The sequence below is a fragment of the Neovison vison genome, chromosome 7, assembly GCF_020171115.1.
Source record: "Neovison vison isolate M4711 chromosome 7, ASM_NN_V1, whole genome shotgun sequence".
In the NCBI taxonomy this organism is placed as follows: Eukaryota; Metazoa; Chordata; class Mammalia; order Carnivora; family Mustelidae; genus Neogale; species Neogale vison.
Window position 1 is genome coordinate 201,948,010 of NC_058097.1, and position 22,393 is coordinate 201,970,402.

Below are 22,393 nucleotides of genomic sequence, written 5' to 3' on the forward strand. Positions count from 1 at the left end.
CTTGGCTGTGTCTGATTCTTTGTGCCTGATGACCGTTTCCGGCTACCACTGGGCCGGGGTCTGAGGGGAGAGGGTGTCAGTGGCAGCGGGTCCCCTCTGTGGCGGCGGCAGGCATCCGGGGCCAGCCTACCTGGGCCCAGCCCTTTGCTCCACTGCTCTCCCACCCCCGCCCCCAGTTCATCCTCCCCCCCCCCCACCCCGGGGAGCAGAAGGGGTCTTCTGCCTGCTGTCTGGGGAAGCAGGAGGGTGTGCCTGCGGTTCAGTCCTCGGTGTCCCCGTGTGGGCTGGCTGACTGGGTGCCCCGGCTCGCCAGGTACTGTCCTGAGGACACCTTCCGAGCAGTCAGACAAGTGCCTCTGCTCTTGGGGTCACACGGCAGCCTCTGGGCCCTTGGACCTGCCTGGCTTCCGCCTCCTCTCTTGCCTTGCTGCGCTGCCCTCTCTTGGGGTCCCTGGGGCCCAAGAGATGCCTCAGCATTGGGCCTTTACATGGAGGTTCTGCTCAAGTTCTGCTCATATGGTTCCCCCATATCCTGGCCCTCCAGGACCCTCGGGATGTCTGTTGCTGTCCACTCCGTGCAGTGCTCTGCTGGGCAGGGGTGAGCAGCCTACATGCAGAGCACAGCGTGGCAGGTGGAGAAGGAAGGCCGCTGGGGTTGGGATGCTCTGGAGGTAGAGGCTGAGGCTTGGGAGGGAAAGGCCCTTGAGCTGGGCCTGCAGGTGGCATTAGGGTGGGGAGTCGGGAAGGAGCTTCCTGATGCAGGGAATGGCCAGGCAGTCAGGAGTGGCTTAGGTTAGAAGCACTGTGGGAAGGAGCTGCCTGGGAGGCCCCGAAAAGCAGGCTAAACCTGGCCCAGAGCTTGGGGCGCACATAGTGATGAAGATAAAAATGGACGTGGGGTCTGAACTTGGATAGGCTCTGGGAAGTCCCTGGAGGCTCTGGACAGGCCTGGTGATGAGGACGGGCTGTAGAACAAGTGCCCAGGGACACCCATGATGCAGGGAGGGAGGCACAGGATAGGAGGCAGAGACAGGCTAGGCCACTGCTTGTCCAGGGAAGAAATACAAAGAGAGGAAGAACACGGCCCACCAGGAATGGGCCCCACTTGGGGACAAGAGAGAGGTAGGAATCCACAGGGAGGGTCCACAGGGAGGTCTATGGCATGTTCAGAGGACAGCCAGGGAGTGTAGCCTGGGAAAAAGAGGGCGGAGAGGTGTGTTCAAGACCGCACAAGTTAGGAGGGGCCTGGCGAGAGAACGTGCCCTTAGATTTGGGTTGAAGAAACTGGGGGAGGGGAGAGCCCTGTAAAAGGAAGGTAGAGGCTAGAGTGGGCTGCCGTAGGGTAGGGTGGCCTAGTGTCCAGTTCTGAACATTCAGAGGCCTTTGAGCTGCTTTAGAGCCAAGGACTTAACAGTGACCTGATGAAACCACAGAGCCGAGTGGCGAAGGGATCCCAGATAGCACGGGAGCCGCCTGCCACAGTGAGAGGGCAGGCGGAAAATGGCAGCCAGGCCCTCCCTGCACAGACGCGGCTCAAACTTCTAGATCAAAATATGTAGTTAGTTATTTTACCAATAGGGAGCCTGAGACCAGAGGGTTAGCCCTGGCCCAGCCCGGCAGCTGTCCTGCCACCCACCAACACCAGATTTCAGGCTGAGGCTGTGGGTAAGGACAGGGTGCAGGCAGCTGAGGCCTGCACCCTAGTTCCGGTGTGGGTGGAAGGCCGGCCTGATGTCGAAACTCTCCTTCCTTTCCTGACACTGGCAGCCAAGTGCAGCCTCTGCAGAAGGGATCTGTGCGGTGGGGGAAGGCAACCATTCACGGCGGGCAGTCCCCTGGGTGAGGTCTGACTCCAGCCAGGCCCACTGCCCCCATTCCCCAGTGCTCCCATCCCTGACTCCAGTGACCAGGAGGGGCTGTTTCTCCGCATGTCTCTCCGCACGGCTGGGCCCAGCCCGTCGTGCCACCACTAGACACCGGTCCAGGGCCCTTGCGAAGGTGCTTTCTGCGAAGCTAGCCAGCATTTAGGGACATCTCGGTGATGGGAAGGGGAGCCAGGGTCTCCTGTCTCAGCCGCCCTCGCAGGCACAGTCGGTACCCGCGGTGCCCAGGGTCTGAAGGCCGGGGCATGGTTGGGTGGCCGCTGGGGAAACGCGGATAAACCGGGAACAGCAGGATCGCAGGCCGCGGCGCACGCACGCGCACACGCGCGCGCACGCATCCCAGGGGCCCGGGCCCCGCCCCTGGCCGGACCGCCCCGCCCCCGGACTCCCTCCCTCCTTCCTTTTTCCGGACCCGCAAACAGGGGTCTGCGCTGGGCCTGGGGCGCCCCCTGCAGGCTGCAGGGGGAGCCGTAGCCAGGCCCCGCCCGCCAGGAACTCCCTCACCCCCACCCCCACCCCCGCAGACCCCGGCCCGCCTGAGACCGGGGTCCGCCAGAAGCTGCCCCTGGCTGCTTCCCCGGCGCGCGTAGTTGCCAAGGCGACTGAGCAGCGCCCCCCGCCTGTCCCCGGCGGGCGCGGGCCTGCCTGCGGTTGCCATGGCTGCGGGAGGCAAGAGGGCGCGCGGCCCGACGCCCCGCCCCGCCCCGGCGAGCCCCGCCCGGCCGGCCCGCCCTCCACGCCGCCTGCGCCGCCGCCGCAGCCGCCGCGACTGCCGCCCGGCGCGGGGGCTGCGGGGCGCACCTCGGCGCGGACGGAGGCGAGGGGGCCGCACCGGGCCTGGAGCCGAGGCGGGGCCGGGTCGCCCCCGCCGCGCCCGCCCTCCCTCCCGCGATGCGGCGCTGAAGCCCAGCATGGCCGGCCCGGGCCCCACCTTCCCGCTGCACCGGCTCGTCTGGGCGAACCGGCACCGCGAACTGGAGGCCGCGCTGCACAGCCGCCAGGTGAGACCCACCGGGCACCCGGGCTCTCCTCTGCGTAACCCGCTCAAAGCCGCGGTCTCCACCCTGGAGGCCGAAGCCCGGGTCACTGCCCCTCTCGCTTGAGCCTCTGGCCTGGGCGTCCAGCGCTGGGCCTTGCCCCGCCCGTCTGCCCGCTTCACACTGCATCCAACCCCCGAATTCGCGCCACACCACCCCTGAGCCAGGGTGAGGACGGCCAGCCTGGTTCTGGTCCCCAGGCCCCTCCGAACTCTTGACATCTGCGGCTGCACCTCTCCCTGACCAGGCTGCTTGACCAGGGCCCACCGCCTGACCCCCAGCTCTCTTCTGAGAAGGCAGGAGAGGTGGGCAGGCCTTCCCACCTGCTCCCTCCCCGCCCCGCCCCCCCTCCCCGCCAATGAGGACACAGAGGCTCCCCTCAGCCATTTCCATGGCCTGTTCGCCGTCTTTATTTCCCACAATGACCCCCAACCATGTTCAGCCTAGTGGCCTCCTTGCTTCTCTTGACTTGCCCTGTGCTGAGTGTCCCATCTTCCCCAGCACGACATTGAACAGGAGGACCCCCGGGGGCGCACTCCCCTGGAGCTGGCTGTGTCCCTGGGGAACCTGGAGTCCGTGAGAGTCCTCCTTCGACACAATGCCAATGTGGGCAAAGAGAGCTGCCAGGGCTGGGCAGGTACTGCAGAGGGCAGAGGGGCCCCCCTGAGGCTGGCAGTGGGGTTGGTGCGTGGCAGTGAGTGGCCGGGCCTGGGGCCTTCGATGGAGCTGCCCTCAGCGGCCTGGTGCCCCCAGTCCTGCAGGAGGCAGTCAGCACTGGGGACCCCGAGATGGTACAGCTGGTGCTCCAGTATCGGGACTACCAGAGGGCCACACAGAGGCTGGCTGGCATTCCAGAACTACTCAACAAACTCCGCCAGGTACGGTTGGGCACGGGGGTGTGGCCGGACAGGAGGGGCGGGGAGCCCCGTCAAGGGGCTGTGACAGACTGCATGGCAGTCCGGTCCCTCTGGTCACCCGCCACTCGCTACTCGCTTGGTCTGCGCAGCAGGCTTTCCCATCACTGCCGACGACGTCCCTCTCTCTCTCAACCCCAGTCCAGGGTCATGTAGGAAAGAGGAGTCCCGGCCCACAGGGGTGAGATGGGTGAGATGGGGGCCCTTTAGGCGGAAAGCCGTTGCCGACGTCAGGGGTCCCTGGTGCCAGAAATCTCTACGGAGCTTTAGATGCGGGCCTCCTGGTGAATGCCTGTTTCCTAGGGGGGACAGTTTCATCTGACGCAGTGGCTGCAGCCGGATGCCCCGGAGTGCCTGTCTGTCCTTACGCATGGGGGGCAGGTCCAGTGGGGTCATTGTGCCCTCTTTACAGATGCGGACTCTGGGACCCGGAGGGAGCAAGAACGTCCCCCAGGGTCCCTCCGCAGGCCAGTGGCCAGGTAGACTCTGACCTCCAGGCTCCAGATACTTACAGTCTGTTTCTCCCGAGACCTTTTTAGGGCCCCACTTCGCCCGTTTCCTGGGTGGGGTGTGGTTGTAGTGGGGGCGTAGCTGGGACACAGCACTTTGAGACTTGCCCACGGGCTGGGCTCCCAGAGCGGGGCTGCAGATCGGGAGCTGCCTAGGCCCGCGGGTCCTCCGCGCCTGACCCCTCAGCCGCTCTGGTCTATCTCAGGCTCCCGATTTCTACGTGGAGATGAAGTGGGAGTTCACCAGCTGGGGTGAGTGAGGACCTCTTGGCTTCCTGAGGGGCCTGAGGGGCAGGTGGAAATCTATGGCAGAGAACCATGGTGATCCCCATCCTCCCTACAGTGCCTCTCGTGTCCAAGATGTGCCCGAGTGACGTGTACCGAGTGTGGAAGCGGGGGGAGAGCCTGCGGGTGGACACCAGTCTGCTGGGCTTCGAGCACATGACCTGGCAGCGCGGCAGGAGGAGCTTTATCTTCAAGGGCCGGGGTGAGCTCTGGGGGACTCCGGGGGACTCGCTGCAGGCGTGAGGCAGGCCACGGCCCTCCTGCTCCTGGACTCTCCCGTGGCCTGTGAGGACGGTGCTGTTCTTTTCCTCTACTCTGTGGAAACGGAGTTTGAGGGTGGAGGGGACCCAGGGGGCTGGGGCCTGGCCCACTTAGCAGCCGGTGGCCACGGGCACCACGGTGGCCCTTTCCCCGCCATCTGGGGCCTGGCACTGACTTGCGCCCCTCACGCACCCGTGCCGGTGGGCAGAGGCAGGAGCCTTGGTGATGGAAGTGGACCACGACCGGCAGGTGGTGCACACCGAGACGCTGGGGCTCGCCCTGCACGAGCCGGAAGCGCTGCTGGCCGCCATGCGACCCAGCGAGGAGCACGTGGCCAGCCGGCTCACCTCTCCTATCGTCTCCACCCACCTGGACACGCGCAATGTGGCCTTCGAGAGGTCAGTTGGGGCCCGGCCGCACCGTGGGCCCTGGTTCAGGCGTCTGGGAGGGTGAGCCGCTCACAGAGGCTGCTCAGGTTGGGGCAGGGGTCCCTGCAGGCCCGGGCTCCCACCCAGACCGCCTGCATGTCCCTTCAGGCCCCTGCACGCCTGCCCAAGGGCAGCTGTCTTCCTGGGGCGGAGGCTAGGTCAGGGAGGCCCAGCGTCTTGACTTCTGTCCTCGTGTGTCTTCCCATCACAACAAGGACTTTAGGCTGTGGTTCAGGGCAGCTCTTTGCCCCACTGTGGGTTTCTCAGTAGTCTGGCAGTTTCTGGGCCAGAGTCCTTTGTGGGTAGCCTAGGAATCTGACCCTACCGGCCAGGCTGTTCTCTCTCTGACAACATATGTCTCAGTTCCTGGAGCAGACTTCAGAAATACCTTTTTGAAAAACAAACAAACAGCTTTATCAGAATATAATTTCATATCGTGAACAGTTAGCTCACCTACTGAAAGTGCGATTCAGTGGTTTTTAGTGTTTGCAGAAATGCCCCATCGCCACAGTCAATTTCAAAACATTGTCATCACCCCAAAAAGAAATCCTGTAGCTACCAGCTCCCTTGCCCTCACCCCCTTCCCCAGCCCTAGGCAACCACTGACTCACTTTCCCTGGAGATTTCCTGATTCTGGACTCTCCCCCGAGCGGAATCGGGCACTAGTGGTCTCGTGTGACCTCTTTCCCTGAGAACGTTTTCAGACTTCACCCAGGCTGTACTGTGCACCTGCTTCACTCCTTGGATTGCTGTCCATTGTGTGCCTCGCTCACATTTTAATTATTCACTCACCTACTGACGGACATCAGGATTGCTTCCACGTTTCGCCTTTATGAATGTTTCTGTAAACGTTCATAAACGAGGCTTTGTGTGGACATGGTTTTCATTTCTCTCAGGTGTATTCCGGGGAGTAGAATTGCTAGGTCATCTGGAAACCAGATGTTTAATTGCTTGAAGAACTGTCAGACCATTTACCAAGGGGGCTGCAGCATTTTCCGTCCCCTACCCCCCCCCAGGGGACAAGGGTTCCATTTCCTTTGAGTCCTCACCGGCACTGGTGTCCATTTACTTTATTTTGGGATTATAACCACCCTAGTGGGTGTGAGAAGGGGTATTTCGTCACACTGTGATTTGCATTTCCTTCATGATGAATAATGTGGAGAACCTTTTCATGTGCTCATTGGCCAATTATAGCTGTTTGTTGGGGGATGTGTCTATTCAGATCCTTTGTGCATTTAAAAAATTGTGTTCTCTTTTTACCGTTGAGTTGCAGGAGTTCTTTGCATATTCTAGATCTAAGTCCCCAGTCAGGTATATGATTCGCAAGTATTTTCTCCCGTTCTGTGGGCTGACTTTTCACTCTCTTGACTGTGACCTTTGAACACTTTTAATTTTCGTGAAATACAATTTATGCATTTTTTTTTCCCTCTCGTCGCCTATTCCTCCAGCATCCTATGTAACAACGTTTTGTCACATCTAGAGTCACAAAGATTTCTCCTGTGTTTTCTTCTGAGAGCTTTATAGGTTTAGCTCTTACATTTTGGTCTTTGATCCATTTTGAATTAACGTGTGTGTATGGTGTGACGAAAGGGTCTGACTTCATTGTTTTGCGGGTGGACCCGCTTGTCCCAGCACCATGCGTGCAAGGCTTGGCACACTTGTGGCAGATCAGGCGACCACAGATGTGTGGGTTTATTTCTGGACTCTCAGTTCTAGTCCGCCGGCCTAGATGTCGGTCTGTGCTAGTACCGCACTGACTTAGTAAGTGTTCCTTATGGTAAGTTTTGAAATCGTAAAGTGTGAGCATTTTGACTTGGTTCTTCTTGCTCAGGATTATTTTGGGTATTCTGGGTCCCTTGCAATTTCATAGGAATTCCAGATCCATTTTGTCAGTTTCTACCAAGAAGTTGCCAGGTGGGAATTTTTTTTTTTAAGATTTTATTTATTTATTTGATGGACGGAGATCACAAGTAGGTGGGGGGGTGGGAAGCAGGTGCCCCGCTAAGCAGAGACCCACCGATGCGGGGCTTGATCCCAGGACCCTGAGATCATGACCTGAGCCAAAGGCAGAGACTTAACCCACTGAGCCACCCAGGCGCCCCGCCAGGTGGGATCCTGACAGGGTTTGTGTTGAATCTGTGACTCAGTTTGGGGCGTGCTGTCCTCTTGGCAGTGTTGGGTGTCTTCTCCCAAGACCGTGTGATCATTTCCCACTTACTTAGGTCTTTCATTTTTTTTCTCAGTGTTGTCATTTAGAGTTCAAATTTCCCTCTAACCACTGCTTTCGCTGCATCCCACAAGTTTTGAGTATTGTATCTTTACTTTCACTTCTCTCAAAGCATTTTCTGATTTCTCTTTTGGTTTATTCATTGACCCTTGGGGGGTTTTTTTTAGGAGTGTGTTTACTTTCTACACATTTGTGAGTGTCCCAGATCTTTATTCTTTTATTGGTTTCTTATTTCATTCTCTCACGTTTGGAGAACATACTTTGTATGACTTTTCTCCATTCGGTTTTGTCGAGGCTTCCTTTATGGCCTAGCATGTGGTCCATCCTGAAGAACGTGCCATGTGCACCTGAGAAGAATGTGTGTTCTGTTCTTCTTGGGTGGAGTGTTCTAAGATAGTCTATTAAGTCTGGTTTACAGGGTTGTTCAAGTCTTCTGTTTCCTGTTGATCTTTTGTCTCCTTGTCCTAACCATAATCAATAGTGGGGTACTGATGTCTCGCAACCATTATTGTTGATTCAGACACATTTTTATTTTTCACTTTTTATTCTGGGAAACTTCAAACACGTGTGAAAGAAGAGAGAATAGGATGTCCTCATCGCCCAACTTTAACACTTTACGGGTGTTCTGTCAATCTTGTTGAATCTGTCCTTCCTTGCTTTTTCCTTTTTTTCTCTGGACTACTTTATTTTATTTTTAGAGAGGGAGTGAGAGGTGGGGGAAGGGCAGAGAGCGAGAGAATCTTAAGCAGGCTTCGTGCCCACCGTGGAGCCCAATACGGGACTCAGTCTCATGACCCCAAGATTATGACCGCAGCCAAAATCAAGAGTTGGACGCTCAGCTGACGGAACCCCCCAGGCGCCCCTTCCCTGGACTTTTTTTTTTTTGAAGATTTTATTTATTTATTTGAGAGAGATCACAAGTAGGCAGAGAGGCAGGCAGAGAGAGAGAGAGAGAGGAGGAAGCAGGCTCCTTGCTGAGCAGAGAGCCTGATGTGGGGCTCCATTCCAGGACCCTGGAATCATGACCCGAGCCGAAGTCAGAGGCTTTACCCCACTGAGCCAGCCAGGCGCCCCAACTTTTTTTTTTTTTTTTTTTTTTAAGATTTGATTTGTTTGACAGAGAGATCACAAGGAGGCAGAGAGGCAGGCAGAGAGAGAAGCAGGGGAAGCAGGCTCCCCGCCGAGCAGAGAGCCCAATGCGGGGCTCGATCCCAGGACCCTGAGATCATGACCTGAGCTGAAGGCAGAGGCTTAACCCACTGAACCACCCAGGCGCCCCTGGACTTTTTTTTTTAAAGATTTTATTTCCTTGAGAGAGAATGAGAGAGAGCACATGTGGGGGGAGGGGCAGAGGGAGAGGGACAGGCAGACCCCCAGTGAGCAGGGCTCGATCCCAGGACCCCAGGACCATGACCTGAGCCAAAATCAGATGCTTAACCCACTAGGCACCCCGGCGCCCCTTCCCTGGACTATTTTTAAAGCACCTCCCAGATGTCACGTCACTTTAACAGTAAATGCTTCTGCACATGACCCTAACCGATCAGGAGGTTTATAAAGCCAGCCCCAACGCCATTATCACGCCTACCGAAGTTACTGATAATTCCTCAGTACCGTTTAGTGCCCAGTCCCTGTTCCAGTGTCCCTGGCTGTCCAGGCATCCTCCGCAAGGCCCTTGCGTTTCACAGTGGGAAGGCGAATTGGAAGGGGTCTCTGGAAGGGAGAGAGAAGGGAGGCGCTGGCTAGGGCCGAGGGGCACCGGCCCTCACGAGCTCCCGTTTGGTCTGTTGCAGGAACAAATGTGGTATCTGGGGCTGGCGGTCTGAGAAGATGGAAACCGTTAGCGGCTACGAGGCCAAGGCAGGAGAGGCTAGTGGTGGGGGCTGGGGTAGGAGACGAGGCCCAGGAGCTCCTCCGCGTCTCCACATCCACCCACGTGGAGGAGAGACAGCGCAGCCCGTGGGCTCTGGGAGCCCGGTGCGGCCGTGGGAACTCAGGGGGGCCCGAGGGCCCAGGCCCCGCCGAGCACGTTAGGGATCACCCCAGCACGGGCCCTGACCCCGGTTACCGAGATGACACGAGGAGTGCTTTCCCCTCACGACTGAGTCCCCACGGTTCAGAGCCGCCACCTCCTCCGTGGTGGGGGGCGAGAGCCCGTCTGTCCCTGCAGAGAGGAGGACGTGGGTCCTGCACTGGTGAGGCTGAGTGTGGGGAACAGGCTCTGAGCCCTCAGCTCCTGCCGTGTCCCCCCTGCTCCCCAGGTATACAGTGCCACCAACGTGGAGCTGGTGACACGCACCCGCACGGAGCACCTCTCGGACCAGGACAAGTCGAGGAGCAAAGGTAAACCCAGGTGCGCCTGCCCGCTGCCTCCCGCCGCATGCTGGGGTCCCTGGTCCAGGGTCGGGGCCGCAACGTCTGGGACAAGCTGGGAGGCCTCCCCGTTCCCATGTGTTCTGTCTCCCACCCGACAGGAGGCTCCCGGAATGGATGGGGGTGGGGTGGGGGAGGGGACGGTCTGGGGGCAGTGGCCCAAATTCTCCTCAAGGGCTCCACCCTTTCTCCTTAGGAGGGAAGACTCCGTTCCAGTCCTTCCTCGGGATGGCCCAGCAGCACTCCTCCCACAGCGGGGTGAGCCAGGCCCAGGGGGATGGGCGCCACGGGCAGGGGCCCACTGGGTGGGGCCGGGCAGGCACCCTCCTGAGCACTGAGTGTGGTCGTGGGGCCCTCCCAGGCTTCTGTGCAACAGGCCGCCAGCCCCACCAACCCCACAGCCATTTCCCCCAGTGAATACTTCGATCCCAACTTCAGCCTGGAGTCGAGAAACATCGGCCGCCCCATTGAGATGTCCAGCAAAGTGCAGAGGTGAGGTCTTGCAGCTGGCTTGGGGAGTTCCCTCAGGGATGGGGACCCTGGCTGGCGTGGTCCCCCTGAGCCCTTACAGACTCCTGTCACACATGGGGCCCACCAGAGTGGGGAGACCCACTCACCCAGCCAGCTTCCTGCTAGGTTCTCCTCCTTGGGGACTGGGGTCAAGTCTGCTTATTTGCAGTTGTTGGCACCCAGCTCACGGCTGGGCCCAGAGGACTGGTTACACTTCTTCGGCGAATGAGTGAATGAATGGGCGGGCGGCGCCACCCCCCCATTTATGGTTCTCTGTTCAGTGCCAGCTGGGGCAGAGGGAAGGGGCTCATAGCTGTACCGTCTCCTGACTCTGTGGCCCCAGGAAATGTCTTCCCCTCCAAGAGTCTGTTCTCCTCAGTAGAATAACAGTCACACTAGGCCGTCACCTGCTCACCAGGACACTGGGAGCATCTGAGGAGCCAGGACGTAGAGCTTATGATGGGCCCAGCACTGTCGCAGGGACCGCAGGGGGACTCAGCCACTGAGTGGCAGAGCAGAGCTTCAGACCCTGTAGTCCTGTCCTCTGGGCTTTGCTGGACCCCAAAATATGGCAGATGTGAGGTGCTGGGCGGCTGTGGGCCGAGGAGGAGGACGGGGCTGTGGAGGAGGCCCTCAATGAAACCAGTAGCCCGGCCCTGCCCACCACTTCCAGACAAGCTGAGGCTCCCCTAGGCCCCAGCTCAGGGCTCAGGGTCCCAGGCTGGGGGGACGGCTGGGGCAGTAGGGCCAGAAGGACATAAGCTCCCGGGGAGAGGCAGTTGGGGACAGCTGAGCAGACAGGAGGCCAGCTCAGGCTTGGCAGAGGGCGTGAGTAAAGCAGGTGTCCAGGGCGGGTGAGTCTTAGCAGACCGGCCACCAGAGGTTCCTTGACGTCCTGTACAGGTTCAAGGCCACACTGTGGCTGAGTGAGGAGCACCCACTCTCCCTGGGTGACCAGGTGACACCCATCATTGACCTGATGGCCATCAGCAATGCCCACTTTGCCAAGCTGCGTGACTTCATCACCCTGCGCCTCCCCCCTGGCTTCCCGGTCAAGATTGGTGAGGACCGGCCTGCGGCCCCAGGGGCGGGGGGCGGCTGCTGGCCCCAGGGGCTCAGTGGCTCAGGCTCACTGCCTCCTCACAGAGATTCCCCTCTTCCACGTGCTCAACGCCCGCATCACCTTCAGCAACCTGTGTGGCTGCGACGAGCCCCTGAGCTCCGTGTGGGTGCCGGCCTCCGGCTCCGGCGGCCCGGGATCAGGTACCTGCGCGGCAGGGAGGCCGCCCCGCTCCCCTGGGCCCCGAGCCCCCGGGGCTGAGTGCAGCCCTCCTCCTGCACAGGGAGCCCTTTCCCGTGCGAGGTGGACCCCGCCGTGTTCGAGGTGCCCGAGGGGTACAGCGTGCTGGGCGCGGAGCGCAGGGAGCCCCTCCGCGACGAGGACGACGACCTGCTGCAGTTTGCCATCCGGCAGAGCCTGCTGGAGGCGGGCGCGGAGGCCGAGCAGGTGGGACGCGCGCAGGCCCAGCCCGCCTGGGTGCTGGCAGGGGCGGCCGGCGTGACAGCTCCAGGCTTCGTCTGCCGCAGGTGACCGTCTGGGAAGCGCTGACCAACACCCGGCCCGGGGCTCCTGCCCAGGCCGCCGCTTACGAGGAGCAGCTTCAGCTGGAGCGGTGAGGCCCTCCAGGACCTACCAGGATGTCTCAGGCTGTCCTTCCCCCAGGAGGCTGCCAGCCGGGGGGCGGGGGGGTCCTTGGCTGGTGGCGGTGGGGAGTGGGGAGGCGCAGGTCCCGGGATCCCATGCCCTCTTCAGGGCCGCCCTTCGTGAGCAGTGCTGCCTACCACCGAAGGGAGCATGAGGATGGGGGATACAGGGCCCCTCACCCCACGTTCCAGCCACCCTGTCCTTGCCCTTGTACAACCTCCATAGCCGTGACCCTGCCCTTAGCCTTTTTCCCCAGCCCCAGTGCTCACTGGTCTGCCCTCCCTCTCACGCCTTGTCTGGAAGGGCCCTCCAAGAAAGCCTGCGGATGTCCACAGAGCCCAGTGGCCCAGAATCCCCTCACAGGACAGCCCTGGCCCCGGCACCCTCAAGCTTTGAGGAACAGCTTCGCCTGGCCCTGGAGTTGTCCTCGAGGGAGCAGGAGGAGCTGGAACGACGGGGCCAGCAGGAGGAGGAGGACTTAGAGAGGATCCTGCAGCTCTCGCTCACCGAGCACTGAGCCCCGAGCCCCTGGGAGGGCTGTCTGGGCTGCTCCCCACCTGCTTTTGTAACTTATTTATTTACAAACTCTCTGCTGCTGAGCTTGGGGCCTGGAGCCCTGGAGGTGGGCCTGCAGTGGAGACCTAGGTGGAAATAAAGAGACTTTCAGCAGCAGACTTACTCTGCTCCATGGGGAGATGGGGCGGGGGTGGGGTGGGGGAGGTGACACTGAGGGGAGACGCTGTGGGCAATGGCCGCAGACCTGGGTTTGAATCCTGGCTGTGGCCCCTTTAGTGTCTCTGAGCCTCAGTTTCCTCAGCTGTAAAATGAGGCCCTACCCACTCCCCAGGCCTGTTGCCAGGGTGAAATGAACCCACATAGGTTAAGTCCCTTACAGAGTCAGTGCTCCATAACCTCAATTCTCTGGAGCCTGTTTCCCCGCCACCACCACCACCCACCCCCCTCGGAGACCCAGGTTCCTCCTCTGACTCCCTGGGTCTTTCCCAGAATCCACCTGTGCTCCTGTCCAAGAGGGGGAGGGGCGGGGCCTCCAGACTAGCCCCAGCCAGCTGGGAGGAGCCCCTGCGCCCCAGGTCTGGGTTCCTGCACTGACCCCAGCATTTTCTATCCGATTAGTTTCGGACAAGTCACTTCCCTCTGCTGCAGCTCAGCCCTGCTTACCTCCGAGGTGGCCCTGAGGGTCCCCCGTGAGCTGCAAGGGTTAGTTCTACACGCCGCCTGATTCCCCCTGAAGCTCTGCATGTCTTCCAATGATTCGTGCACAGAGTGGAAGCAGGAGGGCCAATCAGCAAGGAGAAATAATTTGGTGCCCCCCCAACTTAAGACTTACTGTGTTTGATCCTCTCCAAGACCTGTGTCCCCAGCCCCGCCTCCCTGGGACCCATCCATCTCTTCCAGGTAATAGCCCGGTTGAGGTCCAAAGCAGAACTCAGGTGACCTAAGTGGGCGGAGCCGGGAGGGCAAGGGCAGGGACGCCTCCCGGGAGGAGGGACCAACCCCAGAACGAAGCCGGCAAGTTGCAGGACCTCTGGACACTTCCCTCCGGCAGCCCTCCGCACCTGCGCCCCGCCCCGGGTCCGCCCCCAATCTCTCCGGGGGCGGGGGCGAGGCGACCCAACCGGAGGAGTCGCGAAGGGAGGGGCTGCGGCCGCTCCGTGCTGGCTCCGCAGGCTGGGCTGGACGGGTGTCTGGCCCTTTAAGGGCCGCCCCCGAGGAGGTGCCAGGCCCTGGTGGCTCCGGTCTCTCCTTCCTGGTCCTGCGGGGCAGGGACTGTCGGTAGAGCTGTGGGAGGGCAAAGTGCCCGGACCGGCCCAGGTGTCCCCCCGCCAGGCCCTATGGCCCTGGTCACCGTGAGCCGCTCACCCCCAGCCAGCGGCCACTCCACGCCTGTGGGGCCCACGGTAAGTCTGGCTTTGCCGTGGTCCGGCCCACGCAGTTGACTGCCAGCTGGGCCTGGGGGAGCACGTCCTGCCTACTGCCAGTCTTCCCTTGAGCCTGGGGGTGCGGGGAGGGGGACCCCAAGGATCATGCTGGAGGGGGTCTTGAGGCTCCCAGGAACTCAGACCAAAGACCTGGAGCCCCAAAGCGCCAGCCCAGACAGCAGAGGCCCTGCCCACTGCCAGGGGCAGATCTGGGCCAACCCCTTGGACACCTCCAACACCCCCACCCACTCTCACCCCACGCTGCCCTACCTGGACCTGGGCCCAGGCTCCCCCAGTGCCTCCGGCTGGGGAGGGGACTCGAGTGGACTGGAATGGGAAGGGATCTGACACCTTCCCTGGTTCTAGTCCTTAGTTGTGGGGGGAGGTGATCCCCCCCCTCCCCCTAGCAGCCATGAGAGCAGAGAGGAGAGTCCTGGCCACTGCCCTGCCCGCCTCACTCTGCCCTGGGGGCCGCTTTCTCAGCAGGACCAGGCATCCAGGCGGAGAAGCCGGCTCCAGAGGAGGTGAGCTCTTCTCCCCAACACAGACACCCACGTCCAGCTGCCACCTCGGAGGACTCACAGCCAAAGCCAACTACTGACTGTGTGGGGCAGTGTTGTCAGCGGGCACGGCGGGTGGGCGCAGTCGGCTTGCAGCCCGGAGCCGGCTGCTTTTGCTTCCGTCTTCCCCCTGGTCACCACCATCCTGGACCCTGGTTTAGGCCTAGTCACAAACCAAAGTGCAGGTTGAGGCAACAGGGCTCGAGGACTCCTGGATCACCACCAAGCATCTCCCGAGTTAGGCAGGCGTGAAGAGAAAGGGAGCAACCCTCGCCCCGCCCCCCACCTTAGACAAGTGGCTTGAGAGCCTCCAAGACAGTGGTTCCCCAAACGGGGTGGCCTTGGCACTTGGGAATTGGTTAGAAATGCACATTCTCAGGCCTCCGCTCCAGACCTACTGACTCTCCAGGGATGGGGCCCAACCCCTGTTTTAAGAACCCTGGTGGGTGATTCGGATGCACCTGTCCTGGGGGGTACGAGGGACCCTAATGGCTTACCTGGACCCTGCCAGGCAGAGCTTTGCCGTGCTCCGCGGGGCTGTCTTGAGACTGCAGGATGGAGAGGATGAGGGAGAAGCAGCTGAGGGTGGTCCCGAGGTGGTGGAGAGGCCCCCGGGCGAAGAACACCCCCATGGGGACCAGACGGACGACGGGCACGGGCCCCAGAGCCCCAGGAAGCAGGAGCAGAGCCAGCACCTACATCTCATGGTGGAGCTGCTGAGGCCGCAGGACGACATCCGCCTGGTGAGGGGCGGCCCAGAGCCCCTTGAGAAGGGAGGAGAGCCTGCCCTGGGGTGGGGGGGCGAGGAGGGTGGAAGGGAGCTCGCCCATGTGTCTGAGTGGGGAGCAGTAACAGGAGCCCCCAAACGCTGGTGAGCCTGCCGTCTCAGCTGGTCGGTTTGATGGGGCACAGTCAAGTCTTGGGGTCTCTGGCCGGGTGGGAATCAGGGGGGGAGGTCTGTCCTGCTTGAGCCCGGTAGGGCCGGCTTAGGGCCAAGAGCTGGGAATCACACGGAGACGGGGTTCCGTGCAACCCGCGCCAGCCCTTCCTGACCCCAGCAGTTGTCTGTGTACCGAAGGCCTGGCCTGGTGCTCAGGAGGGCCTGCTGAGCCAGAGGGGGGCCAGGCACCGGGGGCCCCAGGACCAGCTCCCAGGCACCTGTGGGGCACCTCACTACCTACTGCAAGGTGGGAAAAACAAAAGCAGACAGGCTTTCTACAGCTGAATTTATTCCCTGGACACACCATCCTTTGTTGGGGATTGTGTCCTCAGTATTTCCGGGGTGAGAAACCTTTCTTAAATCGAATGACGGCGATGGCAAATGAGGAGGTTTTTTTTCCTAAGCCTCCTTCCTAGGCAGAAATTGAAAATGGACAATGTCAGGCCCATTTTCCCCCTTTCTCCATACATATGCTCTTTAAGAAAAAAATCTTCTTAAACGTTTTGTGGGCCCATGAAATCCTAAAGTGGGGAATCGTCAGGTTATAGCTCCTAATCTGGTATCTGAGAAGAGGAGGGCTTGTTCCAGGCCCAGTTGTGTGTCTGGCAGGGGTGGGGGGTGCAGGGTCTCCTTGGGCCCCTGTGACCCTGGGCTTCTCGCTTCCCGTCTTCCGCAGGCAGCCCAGCTGGAGGCAGCCCGGCCCCCCCGGCTCCGCTACCTGCTGGTAGTTTCCACAAGAGAACACCTGCACCGGGATGAGACCGTCCTCCTGGGGGTGGACTTCCCAGATAGCAGGTGGGAGCAGGGAGAGGACGGGCGGGGGCGAGGAAGTGAGATGCTGGAGGGCAATGGCTTTTCTTCTGTCCCCTGCCAGTTCCCCCAGCTGCACCCTGGGCCTGGTCTTGCCTCTCTGGAGTGACACCCAGGTGTACCTAGATGGAGATGGGTAAGAGGTGGCGACTGGGGGAGGAGAAGGGGGAGGGGTGGGGCCCGCAGGGGGAAGTGTGTGACGGGGCAGCTGGGCACTGGGGAGCAGAGGACGAACTCCGGGCTGGACATCTGGGGTCTGGGTCTATTCATCCTTACCTTGGGTTTGCTGTGTGATCCTAGGCAAGTTGCTTAGCTTCTCTGGGCCTCGGCTACCCCATATCTGGCAAACGAGGCTTATCTTGAAGCCTGGTGACACGCGTACAGACCCTGAGGACCAGCCTCACGGGGTGGCTCGTGGGCTGGCCTCTCAGGGCTCTGTCCCAGAGCCTGGGGTTGGGTCTCATCCGCACCCCATCTCCCTCAGGGGCTTCAGTGTGACGTCCGGTGGGCAAAGTCGAATCTTCAAGCCGATCTCCATCCAGACTATGTGGTGAGGGTTAGGATGGCCCCACTCTCACGCCGGCCTCCTCTTCTCAGAGATGGCCGAGGGTCTGGGGAGGGGTGGCAGGGAGGACAGTGTGAGCCCGCCTCTCCCCCGTCCCAGGGCCACGCTCCAGGTGCTGCACCAGGCATGTGAGGCGGCCCTCGGCAGCGGCCTTGTGCCGGGGGGCAGCGCCCTGACCTGGGCTGGACACTACCAGGAGAGACTGAGCTCTGACCAAAGCTGCCTCAACGAGTGGATGGCTATGGCTGACCTGGAGTCCCTGCGGCCCCCCAGCGCCGAGCCCGGCCGGTCAGTGCAGGGAGGGGAGGACAGGGAGGGTGCCGTGGCGGCTTGGGGCAGGGGGCCCAGGACTGACGGGCTCGGCTCCCAGGCCCTCAGAGCAGGAGCAGATGGAGCAGGCGATCCGGGCTGAGCTGTGGGAGGTGCTGGACACCAGTGACCTGGAGAGCGTCACGTCCAAAGAGGTGGGCTCAGTCGGGAGAGCATGGGACTTGAGCTCGGGGTCATGAGTTCAAGCCCCATTTTGGGTGTAGAGCTTACTTTAAAAACAAACAAACAAACAAAACCAGCAAAAAACACAGAAAACCCAAAGAAGTGGGCTGGTGCCAGGGAAGGGGGAGGAACAGGGGTGAGGAGGGAGCGCCCCGTCTACAGAGCAGGGGGAGGGGGTGTCTGATGCAGGCCGGTGTCCTCCAATTGGGGCAGAGCTTTCCTCTCTTTCTTCCCACCTTCCTTTCCTCCTGTCCTGAGCCGGTCCCCCACACCTGGCCTCAGCTCCTCTGCCTAGACGGGAGGTCAGGCCCTCTGAGGCCCCAGAGGGCAGGGTGGGGCATCAGGACACTTGCAAGGGACCCCCTGAGCCTCGGTGGTGGCGCTGTGGCTCTGCCCGCAGATCCGCCAGGCCCTGGAGCTGCGCCTGGGCCAGCCGCTGCAGCAGTACCGCGACTTCATCGACAACCAGATGCTGCTGCTCATGGCCCAGCAGGACCGCGCCTCCCGCATCTTCCCGCACCTCTACCTGGTGAGCAGCAGTGGGAGGGGGGCGGGCGCAAGGGTGCTGCAAGCGGGGGGGCGGAGGACAACACTGCCCTCCCACCTCCCTCCGCAGGGCTCTGAGTGGAATGCCGCGAACCTGGAGGAGCTGCAGAGAAACAGGTATAGGGCTCTGAGCCCCTCGGATGGTCCGCCTCCCTCGGGGGGCTGGCTGCTCCCGCAAGGCCTCTAGCCTGAAAGAAGGGCCTGAAGTTCCCTGGCCCACTCGCCCTCCGCACGCTGTGAAGCCAGCCGCAGCCCCCGGGCCGCAGTCCCACAGGGAAGAGGCGCAGCCGGGCGTCCTGACAGCCTTTCCCAGGCAGGAAAGCGCCTCTCCATAGACCACGTCTCAAGGGAGGAGCGTCTGCCCCTCTTCTGGGGACCTGGCCGCCTGCTCTCCTGGGTTCCTGCCATCGGCCCTCTCATTTCCCGGGAAGGCCACGCGGTCTCAGCTTCACTCAAAGCTATTCTCTGACCCCCTGACACCAGAGGGCTTAGCGCTGCGGTCAGCCCGACTGCTGGCAGGACCAGAGGGGGCAACTCCACCCCAGCAGGGCGACAGGATTCGCTCGGGGTCACGGCCACCTCCCCTCCACCTGACCCTCCCAACCAGCCAGGCTACGCCGGGTCTGCAGGCCGGTGGGCCCCGCGTGCCCCCACCCCCAGCCCGGCCCCGTCGGCCAGGCCTCACGCCCTCCACCGGCCACCGCAGGGTCAGCCACATCTTGAACATGGCCCGCGAGATCGACAACTTCTACCCTGAGCGCTTCGTCTACCACAACGTGCGCCTCTGGGACGAGGAGTCAGCCCAGCTGCTGCCCCACTGGAAGGAGACCCACCGCTTCGTGGAGGCCGCCAGGTGGGGGCTCCCCCGGCCTCCCGCGGCTCCCCCCAGCCCAGCTCCAAGTGGTCCCCAGTGCCCTCAACTCCCCCGGCCGGCAGGGCCTCGCCGCCCCCCCTGCCCTCCCCACCGCCCTGCCCTTCCCCTATACCACCGTGCCCGCCCCCACAGGACGCAGGGCACCCGGGTGCTCGTCCACTGCAAGATGGGAGTCAGCCGCTCGGCCGCCACTGTGGTCGCCTACGCCATGAAGCAGTACGGCTGGAGCCTGGAGCAGGCCCTGCGCCACGTGCAGGAGCTCCGGCCCATCGCTCGCCCGAACCCCGGCTTTCTGCGCCAGCTGCAGACCTACCAGGGCATCCTGACTGCCAGGTTCGAGGGGGAGACGGGGGGAGGGCGAGCGTGAGTAGGTGGGTGTCAAGGTTGGCCTTGAGGCTCGGGTGGCCGCTGGGTCACTTACGGCTGACTCAGGGCCCCCTCCTTGCAGCCGGCAGAGCCACCTCTGGGAGCAGAAAGCAGGTGGGGCCTCCCCAGAGGAGCCCCTCGCCCCCGATGTCTCTACACCATTCCCACCTCCTCCGCCAGAGCCGGGGGGCGGTGGGGAGGTGAAGACTATGGGTCCGGAGGAGAGCCAGACAGCCCCGAAAGAAGAGCCTGGGCCACGGCCCCGTATCAACCTCCGAGGGGTCATGAGGTCCATCAGCCTCCTGGAACCTTCCTTGGAGCTGGAAAGCGCCTCAGGGGCCACTGACCTGCCTGAGGTGAGGCTGGGGCCAGGGAGGGAGCCCAGGCTGAGGCCCAGTGAGGGGACAAAAGTAGGGGCAGGTCGGGGGAGGAAGGAGAGAGACCAGGACTGGGGCTCGGCTTCCCATGGGGTCGTCCCCCCTCCCCCGGGTGGCTGTTTCGTCCCCTCGAAGCGGCCAAGGAGACCCAGAGGGGACCAGTGAGCACACTGCCCTCCACGGGAGCTGGAGAGCGGTCCTGGGGCCGGGGGGATCCGCGGCAGCTTCTGGGCCAAGCCAGCCCTGGGCTGGAGGCTGTGGGCGCTCTTAGCCTGATGAAAGGCTTCGTAAGGGCAGCGCTGCCCGGCCACCCTCCGCAGGCCCGGAGCGGGACAGCAACTGCTGACTCCAGAGGAGGGGGACGAGGCGATCTTGGCAGCCCCTCTCTAATCTGAGGGGCAGTCGACCCATCAGAGGGTGGGGTGCGGGGGGTCATGGTACCCACATAGCCAAGTGCTGGCCTCAGCAGTGGACCTTCACGAGTAGAACGAGTAGAAGAGCGGAGGCTGGCTTTGACATTAGGAAGCCAGACCACCCTGCTGTACACACACACACACACACACACACACACACACACACAGGCCAAGATGGCCAACCTGGAGGAAGGGGAGCTCATCACAGAAGGCGGGAACATTTGGGAGAAGCTTCCTGGAGGAGGTGGCACTGGGTATGGATGGTTGATGGGTGAGGGTGTGAGTTCCTAAAGGCAGAGTGTCTTCACCCGGTGCCCGGCTCAGAGCCCAGCATCTGGAGGCCCTTAGAACTGGCTGGACAGAGGCGGAGGGGGCAGGGGGAGGAGGAGGAGGGTGCCTCAGGGATATGGAAGGAGTGGGGACGCTTGTGGAAGGCTTGCGGGGCCAGGAGGTTGAAGGTGAAGGCCAAGAAGCAGGGACTGTGAGGCTGGGGTGCTGTTTTCTTGCTTGTGGAAATGTGACCCGTGAGTAGCCCAGTCTCTCTGCATTCACTTACCGTTCCACACCTGCCCCTTTCCGGGCTCCGGGCTCAATGCCCCTGCCCTGGAAAGACTTCTCAGTGGTCCTTCTTCTACTCTGACCCTCACAGGTGTTTTCTTCAAATGAGTCTTCAGAGGAAGACCCTCCAGAGCCCTGCCCTCAGCTCTCAAAGGCCAAGGGAGGCAGCCGGGGTCCCAAGGGGCCTTGGCCGGCCCTGAAGTCCCGCCAGTCTGTGGTCGCCCTCAACAGCGCCGCCCTGGTGGCCACCCGGACCCAGGCCTTCCAGGAGCAGGGGGAGGCTGCCGGTGCCTCGGCACCCAGGCTCCGCGGGAAGGTGGTGAGGCAGGCCAGCGTGGATGGCAGTGGGGAGGAGGGCGAGGCCTGAGCCCTCACACACACCCGTGGCCCCCAGACACAAATCAAGGGGCCCACACACAGCTCCTGGGATGAGCATCCTTCACTCCTGCCAACCTGCCCACATTCCTTTAGCCCCCGCCCAGGTGGCGCCAAGACCCCATGGTCACTACAGCCTGGGCGGCTACGGCCTTAAGTCTCAGACATACCCTTCCTCTCCAAGGGCTCAAAACCTTCTTTGTCTATAATGGGGATGTGACAGAGAGACCGAAGATATCTCTGGGGGCAAGAACACCTTGCTTCGTTCTCTGTCGCTGCCTGAAACATTCACTTGCAGCCGCGATATGAACACTGAGCTCCCCAGTGCAGAAAAGCCCCTGCTTCCTCCCTCACCCGCTCCCATCTGCCTCACTCCTGCCTCTTTCATTCCTGGGGGCCGCGAGGCCAAAGAACCAGTGGCCCTTAAAGGCAGAGAGTCACCTCGGTCCCCAGGCCCGGAGGCTCTGAGGAGCAGGGAGCTGGCCCGCAGGTGGGGCTGGCGGCCGGCCTCCCTCGAACAGGCCACAACCGGCCGGGTCTTTTGCTGCTGCCCCCACCCAAGGACCCCACGGCACTGCGATGGGTCCCAGGACCCCAGGCCAAAGAGAGTCTTCTTTTTGTCCTTTATGGCCTCCGGCCAGTTTTTCACAGTCTTAATGGTATCTGGCTTTGTACTTAGAAATAATAAACATTTTCATATTATTTTCACTTTTATGATAAAGCTGTCTGCCCGCGAGTCTGATCCTTCTCTGGTTACACGAGGAGTCTGGTCTCGCCTAGCTCCCACGTGTCTTGTGACAGGCCTGTGTGCGGGAGCCGTGGGCTTGGGGTGGAGTGGGAGGAAGAATTGGGGAAGAGAAGAGGGGAGACCAGTGCTATCGCCCTCCTCTCCTAGGGCAGGACCTGGGTAGATGGTAGCTGCCCACGTGCTCCTCAGGCAGGTTGGTGGGGTGGGGTGGAGGGGACAAGCCTACACTGGGCAGCAGGTGCTTGGCTCTGTTGGGACAGCTGAAGGGAGTTACCCATGAGAAAGTAGGAGCTGCCGACGCCTATCTGGACAGGACCAAGCCTGTTCCAGAAGCTACGGCTCCTTTTGGACACTTGATTATAGTTCTTTTTTTTTTTTTTAAGATTATATTTATTTAGGGGCTCCTGGGTGGCTCAGTGGGTTAAAACCCTGCCTTCGGCTCGGGTCCTGAACTCAGGGTCCTGGGATTGAGCCCCACATGGGGCTCTCTGCTCAACAGGGAACCTGCTTCCCGCTCTGTTTCTCTGCCTGCCTGTGATCTCTGTCAAATAAATAAATAAAATCTTTTAAAATTTTTAAAATTTAAATTAAATTAAATTAAATTAATTAATTAATTAATTTAATTAATTTAATTTAATTTAATTTAATTTAAATTTTTAATTTAATTTTTTAAAAATATAAATAAAGGTTAGGACCATGA

The 22,393-nt window shown here is 61.2% G+C and overlaps 2 protein-coding genes across 6 annotated transcripts; both read left to right on the top strand.

Moving 5' to 3' along the window:
* The first annotated feature begins 2,739 nt into the window (after positions 1–2,739).
* ANKRD13D (ankyrin repeat domain 13D) lies at positions 2,740–12,801 on the top strand. Of its 4 annotated transcripts, XM_044259808.1 has the most exons (15): positions 2,740–2,884; positions 3,422–3,557; positions 3,674–3,798; positions 4,550–4,595; positions 4,687–4,830; positions 5,098–5,287; positions 9,335–9,401; positions 9,803–9,884; positions 10,111–10,172; positions 10,276–10,406; positions 11,328–11,485; positions 11,571–11,687; positions 11,768–11,931; positions 12,012–12,097; positions 12,433–12,801. In XM_044259808.1, exons 1-15 carry the CDS (start codon positions 2,795–2,797, stop codon positions 12,644–12,646), a joined length of 1,812 nt encoding a protein of 603 aa, XP_044115743.1. In that variant the 5' UTR covers positions 2,740–2,794; the 3' UTR covers positions 12,647–12,801. The 4 variants fall into 4 exon arrangements, with proteins under 4 accessions (XP_044115743.1, XP_044115744.1, XP_044115746.1 ...); XM_044259809.1 differs by lacking the exon at positions 9,335–9,401 and having other exon boundaries at positions 5,139–5,287; XM_044259811.1 differs by lacking the exon at positions 3,422–3,557 and having other exon boundaries at positions 2,855–2,884.
* A 1,054-nt stretch (positions 12,802–13,855) lies between these two features.
* Positions 13,856–21,666, top strand: SSH3 (slingshot protein phosphatase 3). Of its 2 annotated transcripts, none has more exons than XM_044259812.1 (14): positions 13,856–14,048; positions 14,553–14,593; positions 15,141–15,372; positions 16,246–16,364; positions 16,444–16,515; positions 16,864–16,929; positions 17,044–17,232; positions 17,315–17,408; positions 17,837–17,965; positions 18,053–18,099; positions 18,689–18,835; positions 18,989–19,189; positions 19,305–19,578; positions 20,662–21,666. In XM_044259812.1, the coding sequence occupies exons 1-14, from the start codon at positions 13,983–13,985 to the stop codon at positions 20,935–20,937; spliced, it is 1,953 nt and encodes a 650-aa protein (XP_044115747.1). In that variant the 5' UTR covers positions 13,856–13,982; the 3' UTR covers positions 20,938–21,666. The 2 variants fall into 2 exon arrangements, with proteins under 2 accessions (XP_044115747.1, XP_044115748.1); XM_044259813.1 differs by having other exon boundaries at positions 14,556–14,593.
* Positions 21,667–22,393: the final 727 nt, after the last annotated feature.

Bases quoted from the DNA above. Each gene is read 5' to 3' on its own strand.
- ANKRD13D (XM_044259808.1), top strand. From the start codon at position 2,795: ATGGCCGGCCCGGGCCCCACCTTCCCGCTGCACCGGCTCGTCTGGGCG. The intron at 3,558-3,673 runs GTACTGCAGAGG...TGGTGCCCCCAG, and splicing joins GAGCTGCCAGGGCTGGGCAG to TCCTGCAGGAGGCAGTCAGC. The intron at 9,885-10,110 runs GTAAACCCAGGT...CTTTCTCCTTAG, and splicing joins GGACAAGTCGAGGAGCAAAG to GAGGGAAGACTCCGTTCCAG.
- SSH3 (XM_044259812.1), top strand. From the start codon at position 13,983: ATGGCCCTGGTCACCGTGAGCCGCTCACCCCCAGCCAGCGGCCACTCC. The intron at 15,373-16,245 runs GTGAGGGGCGGC...CGTCTTCCGCAG, and splicing joins CGCAGGACGACATCCGCCTG to GCAGCCCAGCTGGAGGCAGC. The intron at 16,930-17,043 runs GTGAGGGTTAGG...CCCCCGTCCCAG, and splicing joins ATCTCCATCCAGACTATGTG to GGCCACGCTCCAGGTGCTGC.